This window comes from Podarcis tiliguerta, assembly GCF_965153285.1.
Source record: "Podarcis tiliguerta genome assembly, chromosome: 5".
In the NCBI taxonomy this organism is placed as follows: domain Eukaryota; kingdom Metazoa; phylum Chordata; class Lepidosauria; order Squamata; family Lacertidae; genus Podarcis; species Podarcis tiliguerta.
In genome coordinates, this window is record NC_139538.1 from 78607333 (window position 1) to 78626474 (window position 19142).

At 42.6% G+C, this 19142-nt stretch overlaps 2 protein-coding genes and 1 long non-coding RNA gene across 11 annotated transcripts in view; 1 reads left to right on the forward strand and 2 right to left on the reverse strand.

Annotated features, from left to right (window-relative positions):
- The window catches only part of LOC310677547, a 161184-nt gene that overhangs the window by 24237 nt on the left and 117805 nt on the right, over window positions 1-19142 (reverse strand). The window lies entirely within an intron of this gene.
- LOC310677467 (uncharacterized protein) overlaps window positions 1-19142 on the forward strand; it is a 61770-nt gene that overhangs the window by 8402 nt on the left and 34226 nt on the right. Inside the window, exons 2-6 of one of the 9 annotated variants that reach the window (XM_083440572.1) lie at window positions 852-953; window positions 1535-1621; window positions 1941-1999; window positions 2198-2282; window positions 17490-17653. The exons of 1 other annotated variant lie outside the window; for it this stretch is intronic. In XM_083440572.1, the coding sequence (XP_083296698.1) occupies window positions 1943-1999; window positions 2198-2282; window positions 17490-17653 (306 nt within the window). In that variant the 5' untranslated portion in view covers window positions 852-953; window positions 1535-1621; window positions 1941-1942. 7 more of the 9 variants (XM_083440574.1, XM_083440579.1, XM_083440576.1 and 4 more) reach the window with 7 other exon arrangements.
- LOC310677847 (uncharacterized protein) lies at window positions 3980-5956 on the reverse strand (the record flags this gene model as incomplete). The annotated part of the gene is made up of 3 exons (XM_083441032.1): window positions 5688-5956; window positions 4958-5121; window positions 3980-4537 (listed from the first exon to the last, which is right to left on the reverse strand). Exons 1-3 carry the CDS (start codon window positions 5707-5709, stop codon window positions 3980-3982), a joined length of 744 nt encoding a protein of 247 aa, XP_083297158.1. The 5' UTR covers window positions 5710-5956.

Here is a 19142-nt window from a genome sequence, read left to right on the forward strand (position 1 = left end):
GTGAAGAGGTAACTAGGAAGTTGGAGTCTCAGACAGGTTTTCTTTAAATAAACAATAAAGATTTATTTAAGGCAAGATAGTATATAATACAAATGGATTCAACTTAGGTTAGTTCAGAAATACAGTGCGATTTCACTTTAAATTTGTCCTCAGTTGTTTGTGCATTATTGGTTTGGTTCCTTGATTCTTTCTTTCAGTTATCCACCCCCTTTAACAATCCTGCTCCTGAGGTACTTTAAGTAATTGACCACAGGGCTCTCCACACTCCCTCCCTTCACTGGGTCTGGGAGTTTCTTCTTTTCCTTAGAAAAATCTCTCCCCTCCAGACTAGGTTTGAGTCCCAAGTAGGCTGTTCCTTTCCAGCTCCTACTTCTCCTGGCTCAACCTCTGCCTCCCAATAAAATTCCGGTCTATTCCTCCTACAGGACACAATACGCTTCACAATACGCTAAGAGTGGAAGTTGTTTTTTCCAGAGCCAACTCTTTCTCCCATTCACTCCTTATACCTCAGCCTGTCTCCCTACCTATCTCCCACCCTCTCCACCCACAGTTCCAACCCACTTCAACCAACCCTCTCAAACTAACTCTCTCTCCAAAAACTCTCCTTTTAAACTCTCCCTCCTGGAACCTCGGCCAATCAAAGGCTGCCATTCATTAACAATTTGCAGGCATGAAAAAAAAGAAAGAAGCACTTGTTGATCCAACCTGTTGATCCAACCTGTTCAGAGGAGAGGATTGATTACATCAGGTCAATTACCTACTTAGTTCAATCTGTTATAAAACAAGAGTGACTACAGAACTGAAAGCCTCTCTTCTATCTGAGATGCATTGGTGACACTTTCCTCTCACAGGCCTTGGGTGACAGCCCATTAACCTAAAAACACCTCTTCATGAGTAACAGGCCATATAACAGGATTGTGGACAAGAGGGACCAGACGCTGTGGCAGAGCCAGGTACCCACTCTATTCCCATATCTAGTTTAACATAATTATTACAGGAGCTAATAATGTCAATACAACCTGAGGGGCTAATTCACCTGCTCATCTTCCAAAGTAATATATGCCATCAGTTGCCTTCTAGCTGGTCTATGCAAAAGAATGAATGAGCACAAATCTGAAATGGCAGTATAGAAAAGCCAATGAGGGAACATTTCAGCCTCTCAGGATGCTCTGTCACTGACCTTAAGGTGTTCATTATTGAATGAAGTGACCTCAAACCATGAGACCATTGTATTACAATGCACCAGTGCTATTATTTGCACATGGAATCAGTACAATAGGTGCTAGGTTTATGTTTTTTAAAATCACACTGGATGTGCTAAAAATTGGCTTACCAGTGCAACTACTGTTTTTGGTGCATCGTCGCAGTTTAAAAGGTCATTATCCTCAACTGTATAATTCAGCATTTAGTTTCCCTCTGATATCTTTTTACAAGCTCCCCACCGATTGTGTCCCTGCAACTCAGGATAACACTTTATGCATCCAATGAAGTGAATTATATTGTGTGTGTCATAATAAATTTGTTAATCTTTCAGGTGCTACAAGACTCTTCTGCTGGTTTTGCAGGATTGAAAAGATTCCCCCTGCACCAATTTTACAATGATTGCTTAAGGATTGAAATGGTAATCTGAAAAAGCCATTGTGAAATGGGTCCTAACTTTTGTGCTAGATTCTACTGCCTCAAATGAATGGCATCTCAGCCTGTGGTCTTCATCTTGCAGGTCATGGTTACAATATCTTATTGTGCTTAACTAAGAAAGAAACTCTGATCTCCCTCACCCCCTGCTTTGTGAAACACATTACCCTACTGTGGATTGTGGAGTTGTTGTTCTTGCTGTTTTCTAATGGGCCAGCATGCCTACTTATTTTAATGGAGCTTATTTACAATGGATAGAGTACTCGTCATCTCGAAGAAAAGGAGCTTTTTCTTTTTTCTTTTAGGGATGAGGGACATACAGAATCAGTATAGACTGAGTGCATCTTCTGAAGGCAAGGATATGGTTGGTTGGTTTTTTAACTGCATGCATTAAATGCTTGTTTTTATTTCTTTAACTGCAAATGATTCAGGAAGAAGATCTGGTCAGTTGGCAACTAAAGAACTACTTGTAGCTATTTTATTCTATTCTTAGATCTCTTCTATTACAGTACATCTAATTTGTGCATATGTGACCCCCTTTCTGTATATGAGGTCTGTTTAGGAGAATGCCAGGTTTTCCAAGCATTCTGCTCCACACAGTAGCCAACCATATCACTATGCGATACCAAAAGCAGGACACAGGTCAGGTGAGTACCCTTTTGCCCTGTTCTTTCCCAGCAATTGATATGCCTCTGATAGCATATATTCATAATGATTAGTAGCCACTGATAGTCTTAGCATTCATGAATTTGCCTAATCTCTTGAGAAAGCCATCTAGGTTGGCAGCCATAATCACATCTTGAGTAATTCCAGGACTGTGCTTACACACATATACTCTCTCTCTCTCTCTCTCTCTCTCTCTCTCACACACACACACACACACACACACACACACAGACACAGTAAGATGTGGACCCAGCTCAGCCCTATCCCAACCTAGGTCACACCCAACCCAGATCTGGTCCTATATCAGGGTAGGACTAAAGGGGCAGGGCAGGACAAATCCACTAGATTCAGTTTGATCTGCCACATCTAGCGCCCAGCCCCATTAAATTCCATAGTGCAGTGTTGAGAAATATAGTGGACTGGGCAGGTGAGGTTTTATGATATGGATTTGTAATATATTCCAAGCCTAAAGCCTATATCTCAGTGAATGGAGTAAATTCAGACTCATGCAGATTATGTAGAGGTACTCAACAGAGATGTCCTCTATCTCCACTGCTGTTCGCACTTTCCACTGTTAGCAGAACTTGACCCATTATCAGAACCATTTAGATCTGATTATATAATCAAATGAACAGGGAACATAATGATATGCCAATAATGTAGCATTATTTGTGAAAAGCCCTGAAAAACCCATTTGGAGATGTCTTAGGCTTTGATAGCTTTATACTCTTAGGCTCAGTTGTTTCAGGGTTTTTGCTGGGCGGCGGGCACGGAACATGTTGCAGCTGTTGCTGATTTGGTTGTGTATTAGTAAGTTCAGTGGGACTTACTTCGAAATTAGTTGTCCTAAGAGGGTCCAATTTAGAATCTAAAATTAACTGACTTATTTTATTATGACTAAACCTGGCTAAACAAGGCTGTACGTCACAAAAGGACACAATCTAGTTCACAGGCAACCCTCCTATAAAGCTTCATTGAAGGCAGTAGAACACAAACCGGGGGGGGGGGGGAAATAAGGGCAAGAAAATGAAATAAAGTGTTCAAAATATCCCCCCACAAAGTTTTTAATAGATATAAATGCCCATGTTGCAGGCAAAGGCACATACAAGTTAAACTTGTATATGTCTTTAAAGCTTTGGAGAGCAACTTAACACACTCATAGTAGAAAAATCAATTAAACCTTATATCCCCATCTCAAACTTCTGTGTTTTAAAAAATGGGAGACTCATTAATGAAAACCAAACTTTTTAACACAGAAAAGTGTTACTAAATCTACTTATAGCAGGATCTACAAATATACTTTTGCATACAAAGAAAATACAGCAACTTCCCACCACATTTATTGCCACCTACTCTAGCCTCCGATACAGAGACTTCAAAAGGAAAGGGACAGAAAGCCATTGGTACATTAAAATGTGTCTCAGGAATATCCAGCCATTAGTAGACATGACCTTTTATCTCTAGAACCACATGTACCGCACAACTGACTTTTTCTATGGGAAAATTAAGCTTGCACACAGGAAAGTGAATGTTTCAGTAAATGGAAAGTTAAAAGAAGACTCCAGACAAGCTATTAAAAGAACAAATTTTATTCAAAACATCGAAGTCATACATTAAAAGGCATTAAAAGAGGGAGCTTGGAAAATATGTACAGGATAGCAAGGAAGGAGTTGGAATGCTAATCTGGAACCTGACTTAAAGAGAAAAACTGAGAGTTTGAAGCACTTCTATCAACATTCTGCATTTGTCCAGGATTTGAATAATTCCCCGTTGCAGACCAGGGAGTATATGTGCTTGATGCCATGGAGAAGTTCCCAGCTGATGGTGGAGGCTGCCTCACCATCTCCGCACCATAGTATGGAACTGGGCAGTTGCTTGCCTGGGAAGGCTCATAAAGTCCAGTTCCACAAAAGGCAGCTTGCTGGAAATAAGCAGGGTTAACTTCCAGGGAGCTCTGCTGTTGCGGGGCACACTCTCCTGGTTGTGTGTTGTTGAGAGGTGGCTGCCACAACTCTGCTCCTCTATAACTTTCAGCATAATGAAAGTTGTGTGGCGGATAATATTGTTCCATATGAAGATTTTCGCTGCTTCCTGGACTGCTTCTTGGGCTGCTGTCCAGGGTGCTTCTTGGACGGGTTCTTTCACTCCGGCTATATAGAGCTGCAGCATGGTTCCCGATCCTTATCCTGGAACCAATGCTCTTTGGTGTTCTGGCCCTTCGGTTTTGAAACCAGACCTGAACAGAAGAAAGGAGAGAACCAGTATAGAAGACCTTGTTACCATGAATATGTCTTTTTGATCCAACAGAGAGAATTACATTTAATAAATTATGCTTATTCCTCTGGGGTTTCTCTTTAGTTCTCTGCAGCATTTTTCTACTATCTTCAGCTCCACATTCAAATATCTCATGTACATAATCTCCAGTTAATGTTAATTATAAAGCTTTTACATCCACGATCCACCCTCCCCCCCCCATGAAAAACACACCAAGAAAGAGGAAGCTAGCTCTTGAACTAGGCGCCTTTCGCGATAAGCTGAGAGGCACCCGGGTGAACTAAGGCCTTCGACTACGCAAGGGTTATTCGGAGCGTTTCAAATTGTTCCAGTATGTGCGGTTTAGGGAAGTCTTGGGAGCCCCCACCATCCCGATTCTTACGTGCACACGATCTTCTTCAACTCCGATGCTCCTCGCCAGCGCCTCCCTGGTCTCGTATCCGGGGTACCGGTTCTCTTCAAAGGACTTTTTTAGGAGCTCGACGTGAGATGGGCTAAAAACAGTCCTTTTTCGCCTTTCTCCTCCAACTTTGGGGTAGCTTCCTCCTGGGAAAAGACAAAGAGGCAAATCTGAAGGAAGCGCTCGGTTTAAACTGAACCGTCGCTTGCAGATCTTCTTCCCTGAATTGGTTTTGCCTTAACAATGGACACTAATTTTAAATAAACCTTCCGTTGCTCTAAACAAGGCTTGCATGAAAACAAACCAAATAATTTTAAGTAAGAAGTTTACGCTCTTATTTCTATGCCTGCCATCGTTTTCCGTAGCCGATCCTAACCACGATTATTGGGAAATTTAATCCCGTTTATGTGAAAGGGATTTAACATTCAGAAAGTGTGTGTGTAAATGCTTCATGCTAACAAGTAAAGATGTGCAAACTAATCTTGCGAAATGTTTCCAACCAAAGACATTTGAGCCCCTGTGTAATCCCTCCATGGCTACCACAAATGGGTCTTTGAAAGCCTTCCCTACACCCTGATCCTGACCCAGAAACAAAAACACCCTTCATTTATAAAAACCGTTGAATTTATAACCCTTAATTTATATCATTCATTTGAGCAATTTTTTAAAGACAGGTGAACTTAAAATCTTCTTAACAATCCTCTCTTCTTACCTTGGCTGTTGGTAGTTTTCATCTTGCAAAAGCGCTGCCTCGTTCTCTTCCAACAAAGCTGCTTTTCGCTTGCAAAATTGCCCTTTCTCCTCAAGGCCCGCTCCAGGTTTCTGGAGTTCGGCGCCTTTATAGCCCCTCCTGGCTGCCAATTGGCCGGCGCGTTTTCCTTGGAGAGAAGCGCTCCAATGGGGAGGCGGCTTTTGGGGAGGAGCGAGATTCAAGTTCAGTTTCAAGCGCTGCTTGACCAATCTAGATGGGCTGGAGCGCACCCTTCCCTTAGCATCACCCCTTAGCAAAACTGGAAAACAGCCCCACAGATTAGTGTGCACAGTTGAAGAGAAGGGAATTGAGAGGATGGGTTGGGGAGCGAGAGAGCCAGACACAACTGTGGTTTATTTTTAAAAAATATTATTATGAAGCTTTCATTGTACAGACAGAGATGCGCCAAGACTTAGGCATGTTGAAAGGCTTTGCCCAAGAAGCCGAGATGCAGCAACTACACTCTGAAACCCCTTGCCTTTTGAGATGAAGCAGGCGCCTTCACTGCACCCTTTTCGCCGCCTGCTATAAACTTTGTTTCCTTTCCTTTACCTTTACCTGCTATGCCTTTTAATCGGTGGTTTTAGCTTAACTGTAATTGCATTTGGCATGTTTCTCACTTTGAGTTTTATCGATCATGTTCATGCTTTCGGAAGCCGCTTAGAGGTTTTCGTTAAGGTTAGGCGGTGCAAAAACTTGAAGGGAAGAATGTGAGTAACACCATTGCAAATAAAGGGAAGGCAAACTCCTCTTGCCAAGAAGTCAGTAGGGATTTCAAGCCCAAGCGGTTGATGTTAGATGCTGGGAGTATCCAGCTCCGGACAGACGTCGCAACCAAATCCTGAATCTACACAGTCTCAATGCACTATCGCTTGTAACTGCAAGGGGGTTGCATTCTCTTTCTTTCTTCTTCTTCTTTTATTAAAGATTTTCTTGTTTTACAGAAGTATGTGTAATGTCTCTCGTATTTTTACATGTAACATTTTTACAAATCCGTTTCATTTGTTGAGACATTAGGGGGAGAAAAAAAGGGGTGGAAGGTGGGATAGGGGTGGGGGTGGGTGGCGATGTTTCTATTATGCTTAATTTATGTAGGGTTAGGTGTCAGCGTTGCTTGTGCTGTTCACTTGTGTTCACTATTTCTCTTTCTATCCCCACAACTTTCACGTGGCCATATTCCTCTGCCTTTCAGGGACTTGCGGCATCCAAATAGCCTGCCGCTCCACCCTACACCCGAGGCAAGAGAGTTGCCTCCGATCCTCAAAGGAACTGAAAACGTCCTGAAACCTTCCAGCTCATACAGTGCATGTTCCCAGTCCCTGGCAGTTTGTTAATCAAGAATGGTTCCCTGTTGGTACATTCTTTGTTATTTTTGCATAAGAAAATTAACACAAGGGACCCTCCCTAGGTGTACCTATAAACCCTAATCATAGGTATGCTGACTCAGAATCGGCAAGGAAACTTTTTTTCGAGTAAGAACTACGTTTTTTACTACTGAAAAAAAGCTTCCGTGAAGGTTGGGGGTGTTACAGAAAGATGTGGAAACCTCAGCAAACATATCAGTACTGTCTCAGGAAAGATTATCCCTGAACAAAAGAGGGCTCACATTGGGGGTGGGAGAGACACGATGAAATGTCTCTAATTTCTGCCATCATGATCGCTTAGAAGCTCGGTATATTTCTGCAGAAGGCAATTGATTTAAATATGTATTCCTGAAAGGTACTTACAGTAGGGACTAGCAGAATTTCCTGGAAAACATTTATTTGTATCCTTTGGGATACAATACGTTGCAATCTATCTCAATATATTCTTCATCATAGCGGTGGAACATCTACCTAGAATATAAAGGGGTTCTTATTCGTTCCAGAATATAGAAATGTGTCCAAACTAATTTGCTTCAAAATTCTGTTATTTTGGAAGGGAGATTTAGGATGCTGTGCAAAGTTCTTAACCCGAGGTACTATTTCTGGATTAGCAGAGTCTAGAACCTGAAGTGTCTGTAACCCGAGGTACCACTGTATTTCTAAGCATTCTTTTCAGGTGGTCATAGTATGGCTTCCATATAACATCAAAATCTAGGGATTGTGGCATGTATTAGCTGTGAAGCAGGCTTTTATTTTTGATTCATCAACCTTGGAATCCAAGTATGTCTGTTTATGGTGGTATGTGAAGTGGATTCCAAACCATTTATACTTGATAGTAAATATTTCCAGACATTAATATTCCATTTTTGAGAATCGTACTTCTGTCTCACTTGACAGTCCTGTGAGGCTCCCACAATAAATAAAAAGCTCGCAAGCCTAACTTACTTGGGACTTAGGCCCTACTTCAGAGTAGGCATAGTTAAGGTTGCTCTGTTAACAGCATTCCCAATATTGTGTATTTTGGTGTGCTGGTGAAAAGCTGCAAACTGTACCACATGGGTTACTGTTGTGTGATTTTTATAGAGTTAAAAGTATAAGACTTATTTGTCTGCTGTATAATTTTCTGTTTGTTTGTTTGTTTGTTTGCTTGCTTGATTTAGATTCCACCCTTCATCACAATATCTCAGGACAGTTCACAAGACTGATAGAGAGATAAAACTTTATTCGCATTAGCGGAATCTATAACCTGAAGCGCCTGTAACATTAAAATCTAGGGATTGCGGCATGTATTAGCTGTGAAGTAGCCTTTTATTTTTGATTCATCAACCTTGGAATCCAAGCATGTCTGTTTATGATGGTATGTGAAGTGGATTCCATACCATTTATACTTGATACTAAATATTTCCAGACAATTTGGCCTTGGCTAGGGACATTAATATTCCATTTTTGAGAATCGTACTTCTATCTCACTTGACAGTCCTGTGAGGCTCTCACAATAAATAAATAAAAAGCTCACAATCAGGCTGATATCCGTTTCGTATCACAAAATGGGACAAATATATGGTCTTCCCAAGAGGGTTACCAAAACGGGGACTGGGGGTGCAATGGTGCTCTTGAGGACTCCCACTGGCACCCCAAAAACATCTGAGACACACATCTCCCCTGCTCACTGCCCTCTTCCTCAGCAACTGGGAAACTTTATCGGATACAGTAGACCGTCTTTCACGATACCATATGCCACAATAAATTTGGTAGCCTTTGCGTGTCAAAACACTGTTTGCGCTGTTAATTCAACACGTATTTCCGAGCAGAAACTTGACCTCCTGGTCCGTGTGCTTCAGTAGCCATGAAGTTTAACTTCATTAAAACAGGGCTAATCTCACATTGACATTGCTGCTGTTCAGATTAGGAAGTTACTTTGTGGTACATTGTGCTTGGAAAGTTGCCAAGTTATAATTTACGCGGTGAAACATTGTGATCTCTGAACCTTGGAGGAGAAAGGGACATAATGTATAAACGAATTACGTAGTAATAGGTTGAAACTTGGCTATGTATTTTATACCTAAACTTTGTTTGCTGGTTTTCCTTTCCTCGTCCTCCTACAAATAAACCCAATTCAATGTTCCGTGTTGCTATGTTCTCATTGTTTTTATTTACGGAATTTATACTCCGAGCCTAGATCGGCAGTACACACTTTGTGTGTGTAGAAGGATTGTTTGTGTGTGTGTGTGTGCAGGGATTGTGATTTGTAGATCCTGGTATAAGTAGATTTAGTAACACTTTTCTGTGTTAATAAGTTTGGTTTCCATTAATGAGTCTTCCATTTTTTAAAAAAACAGAAGTTGGAGATGGAGATATAAGGTTTAATTGATTTTTCTACCATGAGTGTGTTAAGTTGCTCCCCAAAGCTTTAAAGACATATAAGTTTAACTTGTATGTGCCTTGGCCTGCAACGTGGGCATTTATATCATTTTGAACACTTTATTTCATTTTCTTGCTCTTAATTCCCGCCCCCTCCAAGGTTTGTGCTCTACTGCCTTCAATGAAGGTTTATGGGAGGGTTGCCTGTGAACTAGAGGTAGCACTGTATATGCCTGAGGGAAGATAGCCGCGCCCTGTGGCGGCGCCTGGGGACCGGCTACCAGATAACTCTGAAGGGCTTCCCTCTCGCCATTGTCTTCCCTTATTACGTTCCCGCGCTAAAATGAACGTTTTCCTGGGGGGAACGGGGGGGCCGTGTCCTTCCCGCTCCTCTTTCTCGTCCCAACGGCCGCCCCTCCCCCACTCCCTCTCGCTTCGACTCAGATATTCAAGGTCGGCGCCGCGCGCCGTTTCCCGCCCAAACCGCCGCCGCCTGTCCTGCCCTTTGGCCACGGCTTCCCCTCCGGCGTCACCTTGGCCGCCCTCCTCCTCCTCCTCCTCCTCCTCCTCCTCCTCCTCCTCCTCCTTCCTTTTCTCCCCCCCCCCCGCGTCCCCTCGGTCTCCTCTCCGCTCCCTCTTCACACAATGAGCCCCCACCCCCACCCCGCAGGGGGGACCCACCAAGGAGGCGAGATAAGGGCATTAGCATGTCTGGCCTCGGAGGAAGGCTGCCCCCTCTCGCCTTCCCTGCTGCTCCTTTCATTCCTTCATCCTTCTCCTCCCCTCTGACCCCTCCAGGCTCAGCACGGGGGGGGGGGGGGGGAGACCGGCTGGGCTGCCCTAAATCCGCCTCCGCTTGGGAGCTGGATCTTCCTCCGCTTATGAATCAAGGCAGATCCATCTAGTCAGAAATACGTCCCTCTCAATCCCTACCATTTACGTATGTACTGCTTTTGAAATGAAACTCACAAAGTGGTTTACATCAATATATCAAAACAATAAGCATCCATTAAAATTGTAATAAAATAGCAAAGGCAAAGTGCGAGGAGGAAAAGTTCAATGATTTTAGGATTGTAGCTTTTAAAAGTGTAGTTCAGTGGGAGAGAATTTTTTCTCTATCCACTTTATCCATGCAATGCAAAATTTTATAAATTTCTGGCATGCCTCGTCTTCTCCAACTTTTCTCTAAACCAAAAAGTCCCCAATGCTCCAAGCTTTCCTCATTGTTCCATCCACTTGATCACTCTGCTTGCCCTTTTCTGAATTATCTGAACTGGAGATCTGTGATAACGCATCACCTGCTTGTATGCATAGGGTGTGATGGGGGGAGCAATTAATCCCTTCCCCACTCCCCCCCCTCCCAGTCCTAATTGCTTTCTAAATTGCTGTTTCCTTTGCATGGCAGTGGTGGGAAGAACGCTGGGTGTTTTGCAGTAGATCAGAAGATTCCTGACCTCACCACCCCGTGTTTATAAATACAGTAACCGCAAAATAATCCCCCTCCCCCTCTACATTATACTGCTGAGATGAAGAATACTTGAATTAACCGGGAACGGATTTACGTGTGGAAAGCCTGTGAGCTCCCATTAATTCTGATTCTCAAAACAAGTTCCTCGGCTCATCATTCTTGTATTCTAAGTCTATGGCTTTTGTACTAAGCTCTTTATTGCTGGATCCAAGGTTCTAGTTAAAGTGAGGGAAGCAAATCTCTTGCTGCATGGTGCCTGTGACTTCCAACCCCCTTATTGGGCAAATATTAGTTCTGAGTGGGCAACTTGGATGGGTAAAATAGCATGGTATTTACATCTCTTCCCCAGCACCACAAATAGTTCTGAATCTCTACTCCTTTCCCCTCGTTTGCTGTTTTCAAACACAACAGCAGATGACTATTACAGTTCTCCCAACATCAGTCCCAAGCAGTGACAGACCTACATTTTGGGGGTGCTGAACTCGAGCTGTTCTGGGGGCCCCTTCACAACTAGCAATGAGTTCTGGGTAACCACTATTGTCATCTTCAATGGGGTTGTTCCCTGACAGATTACCACATTTAAAAAAAAGAATTTCTGTTCCGGGTTGTCACATGTGTCAAAGTCACTGGTGTGAATAAAAATGTTTACGCATGTGGACTAAATCCCTCTGAGATTAGGCGCCTTTGATTCGGTCGACCGCAACAAACTATGGACTAAACTAGAACACCTTGGTATCGACCCATATCTACCTACATTGATTCAAAGTTTACATTCTAATAACCAAATATATGTTAAAGTATCAAAAAATGGTAGACTTGCAGGTCCTATTCTGAATAATTGAGGAGTTAGGCAAGGCTGTATTTTGGCCCCTACCCTATTTAATCTATTTTTATCTGACCTACCATTATTTCTTCAAAAAGCAACGACTCATACTCCTTATTTAAACAATAGCCCACTCTTTTTATTACTTTATGCAGATGATGCTGTAATTTTTTCACTCTCTGTTTTGGGTTTAAAAAAATTATTTGAGAGCTTCGCAAACTACTGCTCTCTCAATAATCTCTAAATTAATTATGATAAGACAAAGATTATGCAATTCGGAAAGAGAGGGAACCCAAAGGCTGTATAATTAATGGACATCTAATACAGGAAGTTAAGCACTTCAATTATCTGGGAATCACATTCAAAAATAATATGAATTGGAATACACATATATGCGCTGCAATAGTTAAGGCCAAAGTGACAGCCCACCATATTAAATCCTATTTTTTTTCTCCAGTAGGAAACAGATTTATTCCAGCTGTATTGCAAGGGATTGACATGAAACTCTGTGCCCAACTTCTATACGGCACACCAGTGTGGATTTCAGGTGACCTCAAGAGGTTGGATAAATTTCACGCATCCCTTCTGAGGTCATTATTAGGACTTGCAAACTCTGTAAAATATGAAACAATATGTTGTGAGCTGGGATTATTGCCTTTATCAGTAAGAGCATGGCTGAGGACCTTGAAATATTGGATCTTCCTCCATTATAGAGCCCTATCCCCAAATTCTCTACTTTACAATCTTTTAAGTGATAGTGCAATCTACAATCTATCATTGATTTGTAGGAGAAAACTGGATTCGATAGGGCTCACTCTAACTGACTTTGAAATCTCTGATCCAAAAGATACATGGGAAATTATCAGGAAGACTCTTACAGAAAAAAGTGTTCTCACCATGCTTGAGGTTGCAAAGCACAGCATCTGCTCTCCTATCCACTTAAATCTCCCTTTGTGTAGAGATTTCAAAAGGGATACATGACAAATCTGAAGAAACATGAATCGTGTAGGCTGTTTATGTTGGCCAGATTTAACATGTTTCCCTCAGTGGTAGTGAGAAGAAGATACTTAGCTATCCCAGAATCAGAGCGTCTCTGCAAATGCAGAAAGCAGGAACCCGATACTCTAGAGCATATATTTTTTTCCTGTGATTTTGGCAGTTATGCCAGAAGACAATTATTTGAGGCCCTAAAATTTAATAGACAGATTTTTACACAACCAACTGTTCAGAACCTGCTAGCGGACAGCGATGATCAAATTACTTTAATAGTGGCAGAATTTTTAAGTGCTGTCCATGAAGAAAGAATGGCCCATGATAAAGAGACTTAGTGGTTTTTAATGGTAGGTGATGTTGCTGTGTTGTATTATACTATCTATGTACATCAATTTATTTTTTGGAGTTAAGATTAGGACTGGGATAAATTCTGTTCGCTGAGCCCGTATTTTATACAGTCTATATATATGATGTGTGTATGTTAATGTGCGGTGTGCTATGCCTAATAAAGGATTTTGAATTGAAAAAATTGAATAAAAATGTTTATGCTTGTGAACTAAGTTCAGGTCTGGGGCCCCTCTAGGATTTGGCGCCCAGAATCTTAAGATTCATTGGTTTCCAAGGAGATTTGCCCCTGATTCCAAGCTGCTCTCTGTATAACATAGGCAAAATGCCAGAATCTAGTTGCTAGAACAGCTCTGGAGAGATAGATAAATGGAATACAATAGATAAAAGGCAAGATTAAAACAACTCCCAATTGAGATCAAAAAGCTAAGACTGAAGGAAAAAACCTGCAATAAGAACAAGATACAAAGCTGAAACTAAATCTAAATGTCTTCACTTGACACATACAAAAACATTAAAGTGATGCCAGGCAAGGGGGGGTCGACACCCTTTATCAGGGGTGCCAACTTGAATAAAATAGTGGGTGTCCCAGAAAAGCACCACGCCACAGATTTTGTCACATGGCATGGCACATACACACCATTCGAATGGCAATGCGCACCAGTTCTCCCAACATCACTTACAGTTCTCCTAACATCAGTCCCAAGCAGTGACAGACCTACATTTTAGGGGCCCCGTAGCTTGAGCTGTTCTGGGGTCCCCTTCACAACTAGCAATGTGTTCTGGGTAACCACTGTTGTCTTCTTCAACAGATCACCACATTAAAAAAAATCAGATTTTTATTAGAATTTCTGTTCTGGGTTGTCTCACGTGCCAAAGACACTGGTGTGAATAAAAATGGTTATTCTAGTGAACTAAATCCCTCTGAGATTAGGTGCCCACAATCTTAAGATTCATTGGTTTTGCAGGAGATCTGCCCCTGATTCAAAGCTGCTCTCTGTATAACATAGGCAAAATACCGAAATCTAGATGCTAGAACAGCTCTGGAGAGAGATAAATAATACAATAGATAAAGGCAAGATTAAAACAACTCCCAATTGAGATCAAAAAGCTAAGGTTGGAGGATAAAACCTGCAGTAAGGACAACTAGCTGCAAGTAGATCTAAATGTCTTCACCTGGCACATACAAAACCATCAAAGTGATGCCAGGCAAGCCTCTCTGGGAGTGGGAGGTGCGGGATTTATTTCCCCACATCCATCTCTCTGAATGAGGGAAAGAGTTGAGTGGTGGAGAGCAGAGGGCATCATTACGCAGGAGAGACTGCTAAATCTTAGTGAAAGGAAAGGTACTAGGTGGTGTGTCATCTGGTGTGGATGAGGAAAGACTGCAGCATTATCGCCTGCCCTGGGTGGCATCTACACATAAAAAACACCCTGCAAATGAAACATTTTGAAAAATATATTGAATTTCCTATAGCTCACCACAAAAAAATGTAGTTCTTCCTCGAAAAAAAGTTTCCTTGCCGATTCTGAGTCAGCATACTTAGGATTAGGGTTTATAGGTACACTTAGGGAGGGTCTCTTGTGTTAATTTTCTTAGGCAAAAATAACAAAGAATGTACCAACAGGGAACCATTCTTGATTAACAAACTGCCAGGGACTGGGAACATTCATTATCGATAAAAGTCAAAGTCAAAAACATGCAAAATGCAATTACAGTTAAGCTAAAACCACCGATTAAAAGACAATGCAACTTTTTGCAGGTAAAGGAAAGGAAACAAAGTTTATATCAAAGTTTATAAAGGAAAGGAAACAATTTTAAATCAATTGCCTTCTGCAGAAATATACCGAGCTTCGAAGCGATGATGATGGCAGAAATTAGAGACATTTCACTGTGTCTCTCCCACCCCCAATGTGAGCCCTCTTTTGTTCAGGGATAATCTTTCCTGAGACAGTACTGATATGGTTGCTGAAGTTTCCACATCTTTCTGTAACACCCCCAACCTTCACGGAAGCTTTTTTTCAGTAGTAAAAAATATAGTTCTTACTCGAAAAAAAGTTTCCTTGCCGATTCTGAGTCAGCATACCTATGATTAGGGTTTATAGGTACGCTTAGGGAGGGTCCCTTGTGTTAATTATCTTATGCAAAAATAACAAAGAATGTACCATCAGAGAACCACTCTTGATTAACAAACTGCCAGGGACTGGGAACATGCATTGTATGAGCTGGAAGGTTTCAGACGTTTTCAGTTCCTGTGAGGATCGGAGGCAACTCTCTTGCCCCGGGTGTAGGGTGGAGCGGCAGGCTATCTGGATACCGCAAGTCCCTGAAAGGCAGAGGAATATGGCCACGTGAAAGTGGTCGGGATAGAGAGAGAAATAGTGGAAGTGAAAAACAAAGGAAGCACCAGCAACGTTTGAAGCAAGCCCAGGAAACGGAAAGCTCGCTTTCACTCAGAATGCAACCCCGTTGGGAACACAAGTGAACAGCACAAGCAACGCTGACACCAAACCCTACACAAATCAAGCATAATAGAAACACCGCCACCCACCCCCACCCCTATCCCACCCTCCACCCCTTTTTTTCTCCCCCTAATGTCTCAACAAATGAAACGGATTTGTAAAAATGTTACATGTAAAAATACGAGAGACATTACACATACTTCTGTAAAACAAGAAAATCTTTAATAAAAGAAGAAGAAGAAGGAAAGAGAATGCAATCCCCTTGCAGTTATAAACGATAGTGCATTGAGACTGTATAGATTCAGGATTTGGTTGCGACGTCTGTCCGGAGCTGGATACTCCCAGCATCTAACATCAACCGCTTGGGCTTGAAATCCCTACTGACTTCTTGGCAAGAGGAGTTTGCCTTCCCTTTATTTGCAATGGTGTTACTCACATTCTTCCCTTCAAGTTTTTGCACCGCCTAACCTTAACGAAAACCTCTAAGCGGCTTCCGAAAGCATGAACACGATCGATAAAACTCAAAGTGAAAAACATGCCAAATGCAATTACAGTTAAGATAAAACCACCGATTAAAAGGCATAGCAACTTTCTGCAGGTAAAGGAAAGGAAACAAAGTTTATAGCAGGCGCCGAAAAGGGTGCAGTGAAGGCGCCTGCTTCATCTCAAAAGGCAAGGTGTTTCAGAGTGTACTTGCTGCATCTAGGCTTCTTGGGCAAAGCCTTTCAACATGCCTAAGTCTTGGCGTATCTCTGTCTGTAAAATGAAAGCCTCATAATAATATTTTTCAAAAATAAACCACAGTTGTGTCTGGCTCTCTCGCTCCCCAACCCGTCTTCTCAATTCCCTTCTCTTCAACTGTGCACACTAATCTGTCGGGCTATTTTCCAGTTTTGCTAAGGGGTGATGCTAAGGGAAGGGTGCGCTCCAGCCCATCTAGATTGGTCAAGCAGCGCTTGAAACTGAACTTGAATCTCGTTCCTCCCCAAAAGCCGCCTCCCCATTGGAGCGCTTCTCTCCAAGGGAAACGCGCCGGCCAATTGGCAGCCAGGAGGGGCTATAAAGGCGCCGAACTCCAGAAACCTGGAGCGGGCCTTGAGGAGCAAGGACTCTTTGCAAGCGAAAACCAGCTTTGTTGGAAGAGAGCGAGGCAGCACTTTTGCAAGATGAAAACTACCAACAGCCAAGGTAAGAAGAGAGGATTGTTAAGAAGATTTTAAGTTCACCTGTCTTTAAAAAATTGCTCAAATGAATGATATAAATTAAGGGTTATAAATTCAACGGTTTTTATAAATGAAGGGTGTTTTTGTTTCTGGGTCAGGATCAGGGTGTAGGGAAGGCTTTCAAAGACCCATTTGTGGTAGCCAGGGAGGGATTACACAGGGGCTCAAATGTCTTCGGGTGGAAACATTTCGCAAGATTAGTTTGCACATCTTTACTTGTTAGCATGAAGCATTTACACACACACTTTCTGAATGTTAAATCCCTTTCACATAAACGGGATTAAATTTCCCAATAATCGTGGTTAGGATCAGCTGCGGAAAACGATGGCAAGCCTAGAAATAAGAGCGTAAACGTATTACCTAAAATTCTATGGTTTGTTTTCATTCAAGCCTTTTTCAGAGCAACCGGAGGCTTATTTAAAGGCCACAAAGTGCGTGGAAATCAATGTCGGGTACAAAAGCCTTCCTGTAAAAAGCGAAGGCTTTGCCCTTCTGCGCTCGGCTGGGTGGGTGGTCAGCGGGGCGCTTGAAAGAATCGCCACTGAAGCCGGGGGTCGTTTTAGGCAGTGTAACCTCAGGCAGCGCCCGATTCTGGGGCACTTGCTCCCGGGCAAGTGCAGGCGATGCAGCCCTGCGCTTTCCATGTCGGGAGGAAGATCTGCTAGCGTCGCTTCTGTTTCAGCCGAGCGCTTCCTTCAGATTTGCCTCTTTGTCTTTTCCCAGGAGGAAGCTACCCCAAAGTGGGAGGAGACAGGAGAAAAAGGACCGTTTTTACTCCTGCCCAAATCGAGCTCCTCAAAAAGTCCTTTGAAGAGAACCAGTACCCCGGATACGAGACCAGGGAGGCGCTGGCGAGGTGCATCGGGATCGAAGAAGATCGTGTGCACGTAAGAATCGGGATGGTGGGGGCTTCCAAGACTTCCCTAAACCGCAAATGCTGGAACAATTTGAAACGCTCAGAATAATCCTTGCGTAGTCGAAGGCTACTTAGTTCTCCCTGGTGCCTCTCAGCTTATCGCGAAAGGCGCCTTGTTCAAGAGCTAACTTCCTCTTTCTTCGGTGTTTTTTTTTCGGGGGGGGGTGTATCGTGGATGTAAAAGCTTTATAATTAACAGTAACTGGAGATTATGTACAAGGGATATATGAATGTGGAGCTGAAGATAGTAGAAAAATGCTGCAGAGAACTAAAGAGAAACCCCAGAGGAATAAGCATAATTTATTAAATGCAATTCTCTCTGTTGGATCAAAAAGACATATTCATGGTAACAATGTCTTCTATATTCACAGAACATAATGCTCATATGCCTTGCACACAACACAAAACAAATTAACGTAGGTTCTCCCACTGTCATACACTAATCTTTGCTTAGTTGTTATACCTCAAAGTGAAATTATGACCTACCCGTTTGGAAATAATGGGCATTTGGTTCTCTCCTTTCTTCTGTTCAGATCTGGTTTCAAAACAGAAGGGCCAGAACAACAAAGAGGATCGGTTCCAGAATAAGGATCGGGAACCATGCGGCAGCTCCTTACAGCCGCAGTGAGAGAACCAGTTTAAGAAGCAGCCTGGACAGCAGCCAAAATATCCACACGCAACAATATTATCAGCCACACAACTTGCATTATTCTGAAAGCTATGGAGGAGCAGAATTGTGGCAGCCACCTCTCAACAACACGCAACCAGGAGAGTGCGCCCCGCAACAGCAGAGCCCTCTGGAATTGGACCCTGCTTATTTCCAGCAAGATGCTTTTTGTGGAACTGGGCTTTGTGAGACTTCCCAGGCGAGCGATTGCCCAGTTCCATATTACGGTGCGGAGATGGTGAGGCAGCCTCCACCATCAGCTGGGAACTTCTTCATGGCATCAAGCACTTATACTCCCTGGTCTGCAATGGGGAATTATTCAGCTGCAAATCATGGACAAATGCAGAATGCTGATGGAAGTGCTTTGGACTCTCAATTTTTCTCTTTAAGTCAGGTTCCAGATAGGCATCCCAACTCCTTCCTTGCTATCCTGTAGATATTTTCCAAGCTCCCTCTTTTAATGCCTTTTATTGTATGACTTTGATATTTTGAATAAAGTTTGTTCCCTTACTAGCTTGTCTGGAGTCTTGATTTAATTTTTCATTTACTGAAACATTCACTTTCCTGTGTGCAAGCATATAAACATGGGCTTAATTTTTCCATAGGAAAAAGTCAGTTGTGAGGTACATGTGGTTCTAGAGATAAAAGGTCAGGTCTCCCCCCTAGGTTTATTCCCCCCACCCCAAGGTTTGTGCTCTACTGCCTTCAATGAAGCTTTATGGGAGGGTTGCCTGTGAACTAGAGGTACCACTGTATATGCCTGAGGGAAGATAGCCGCGCCCTGTGGTGGCGG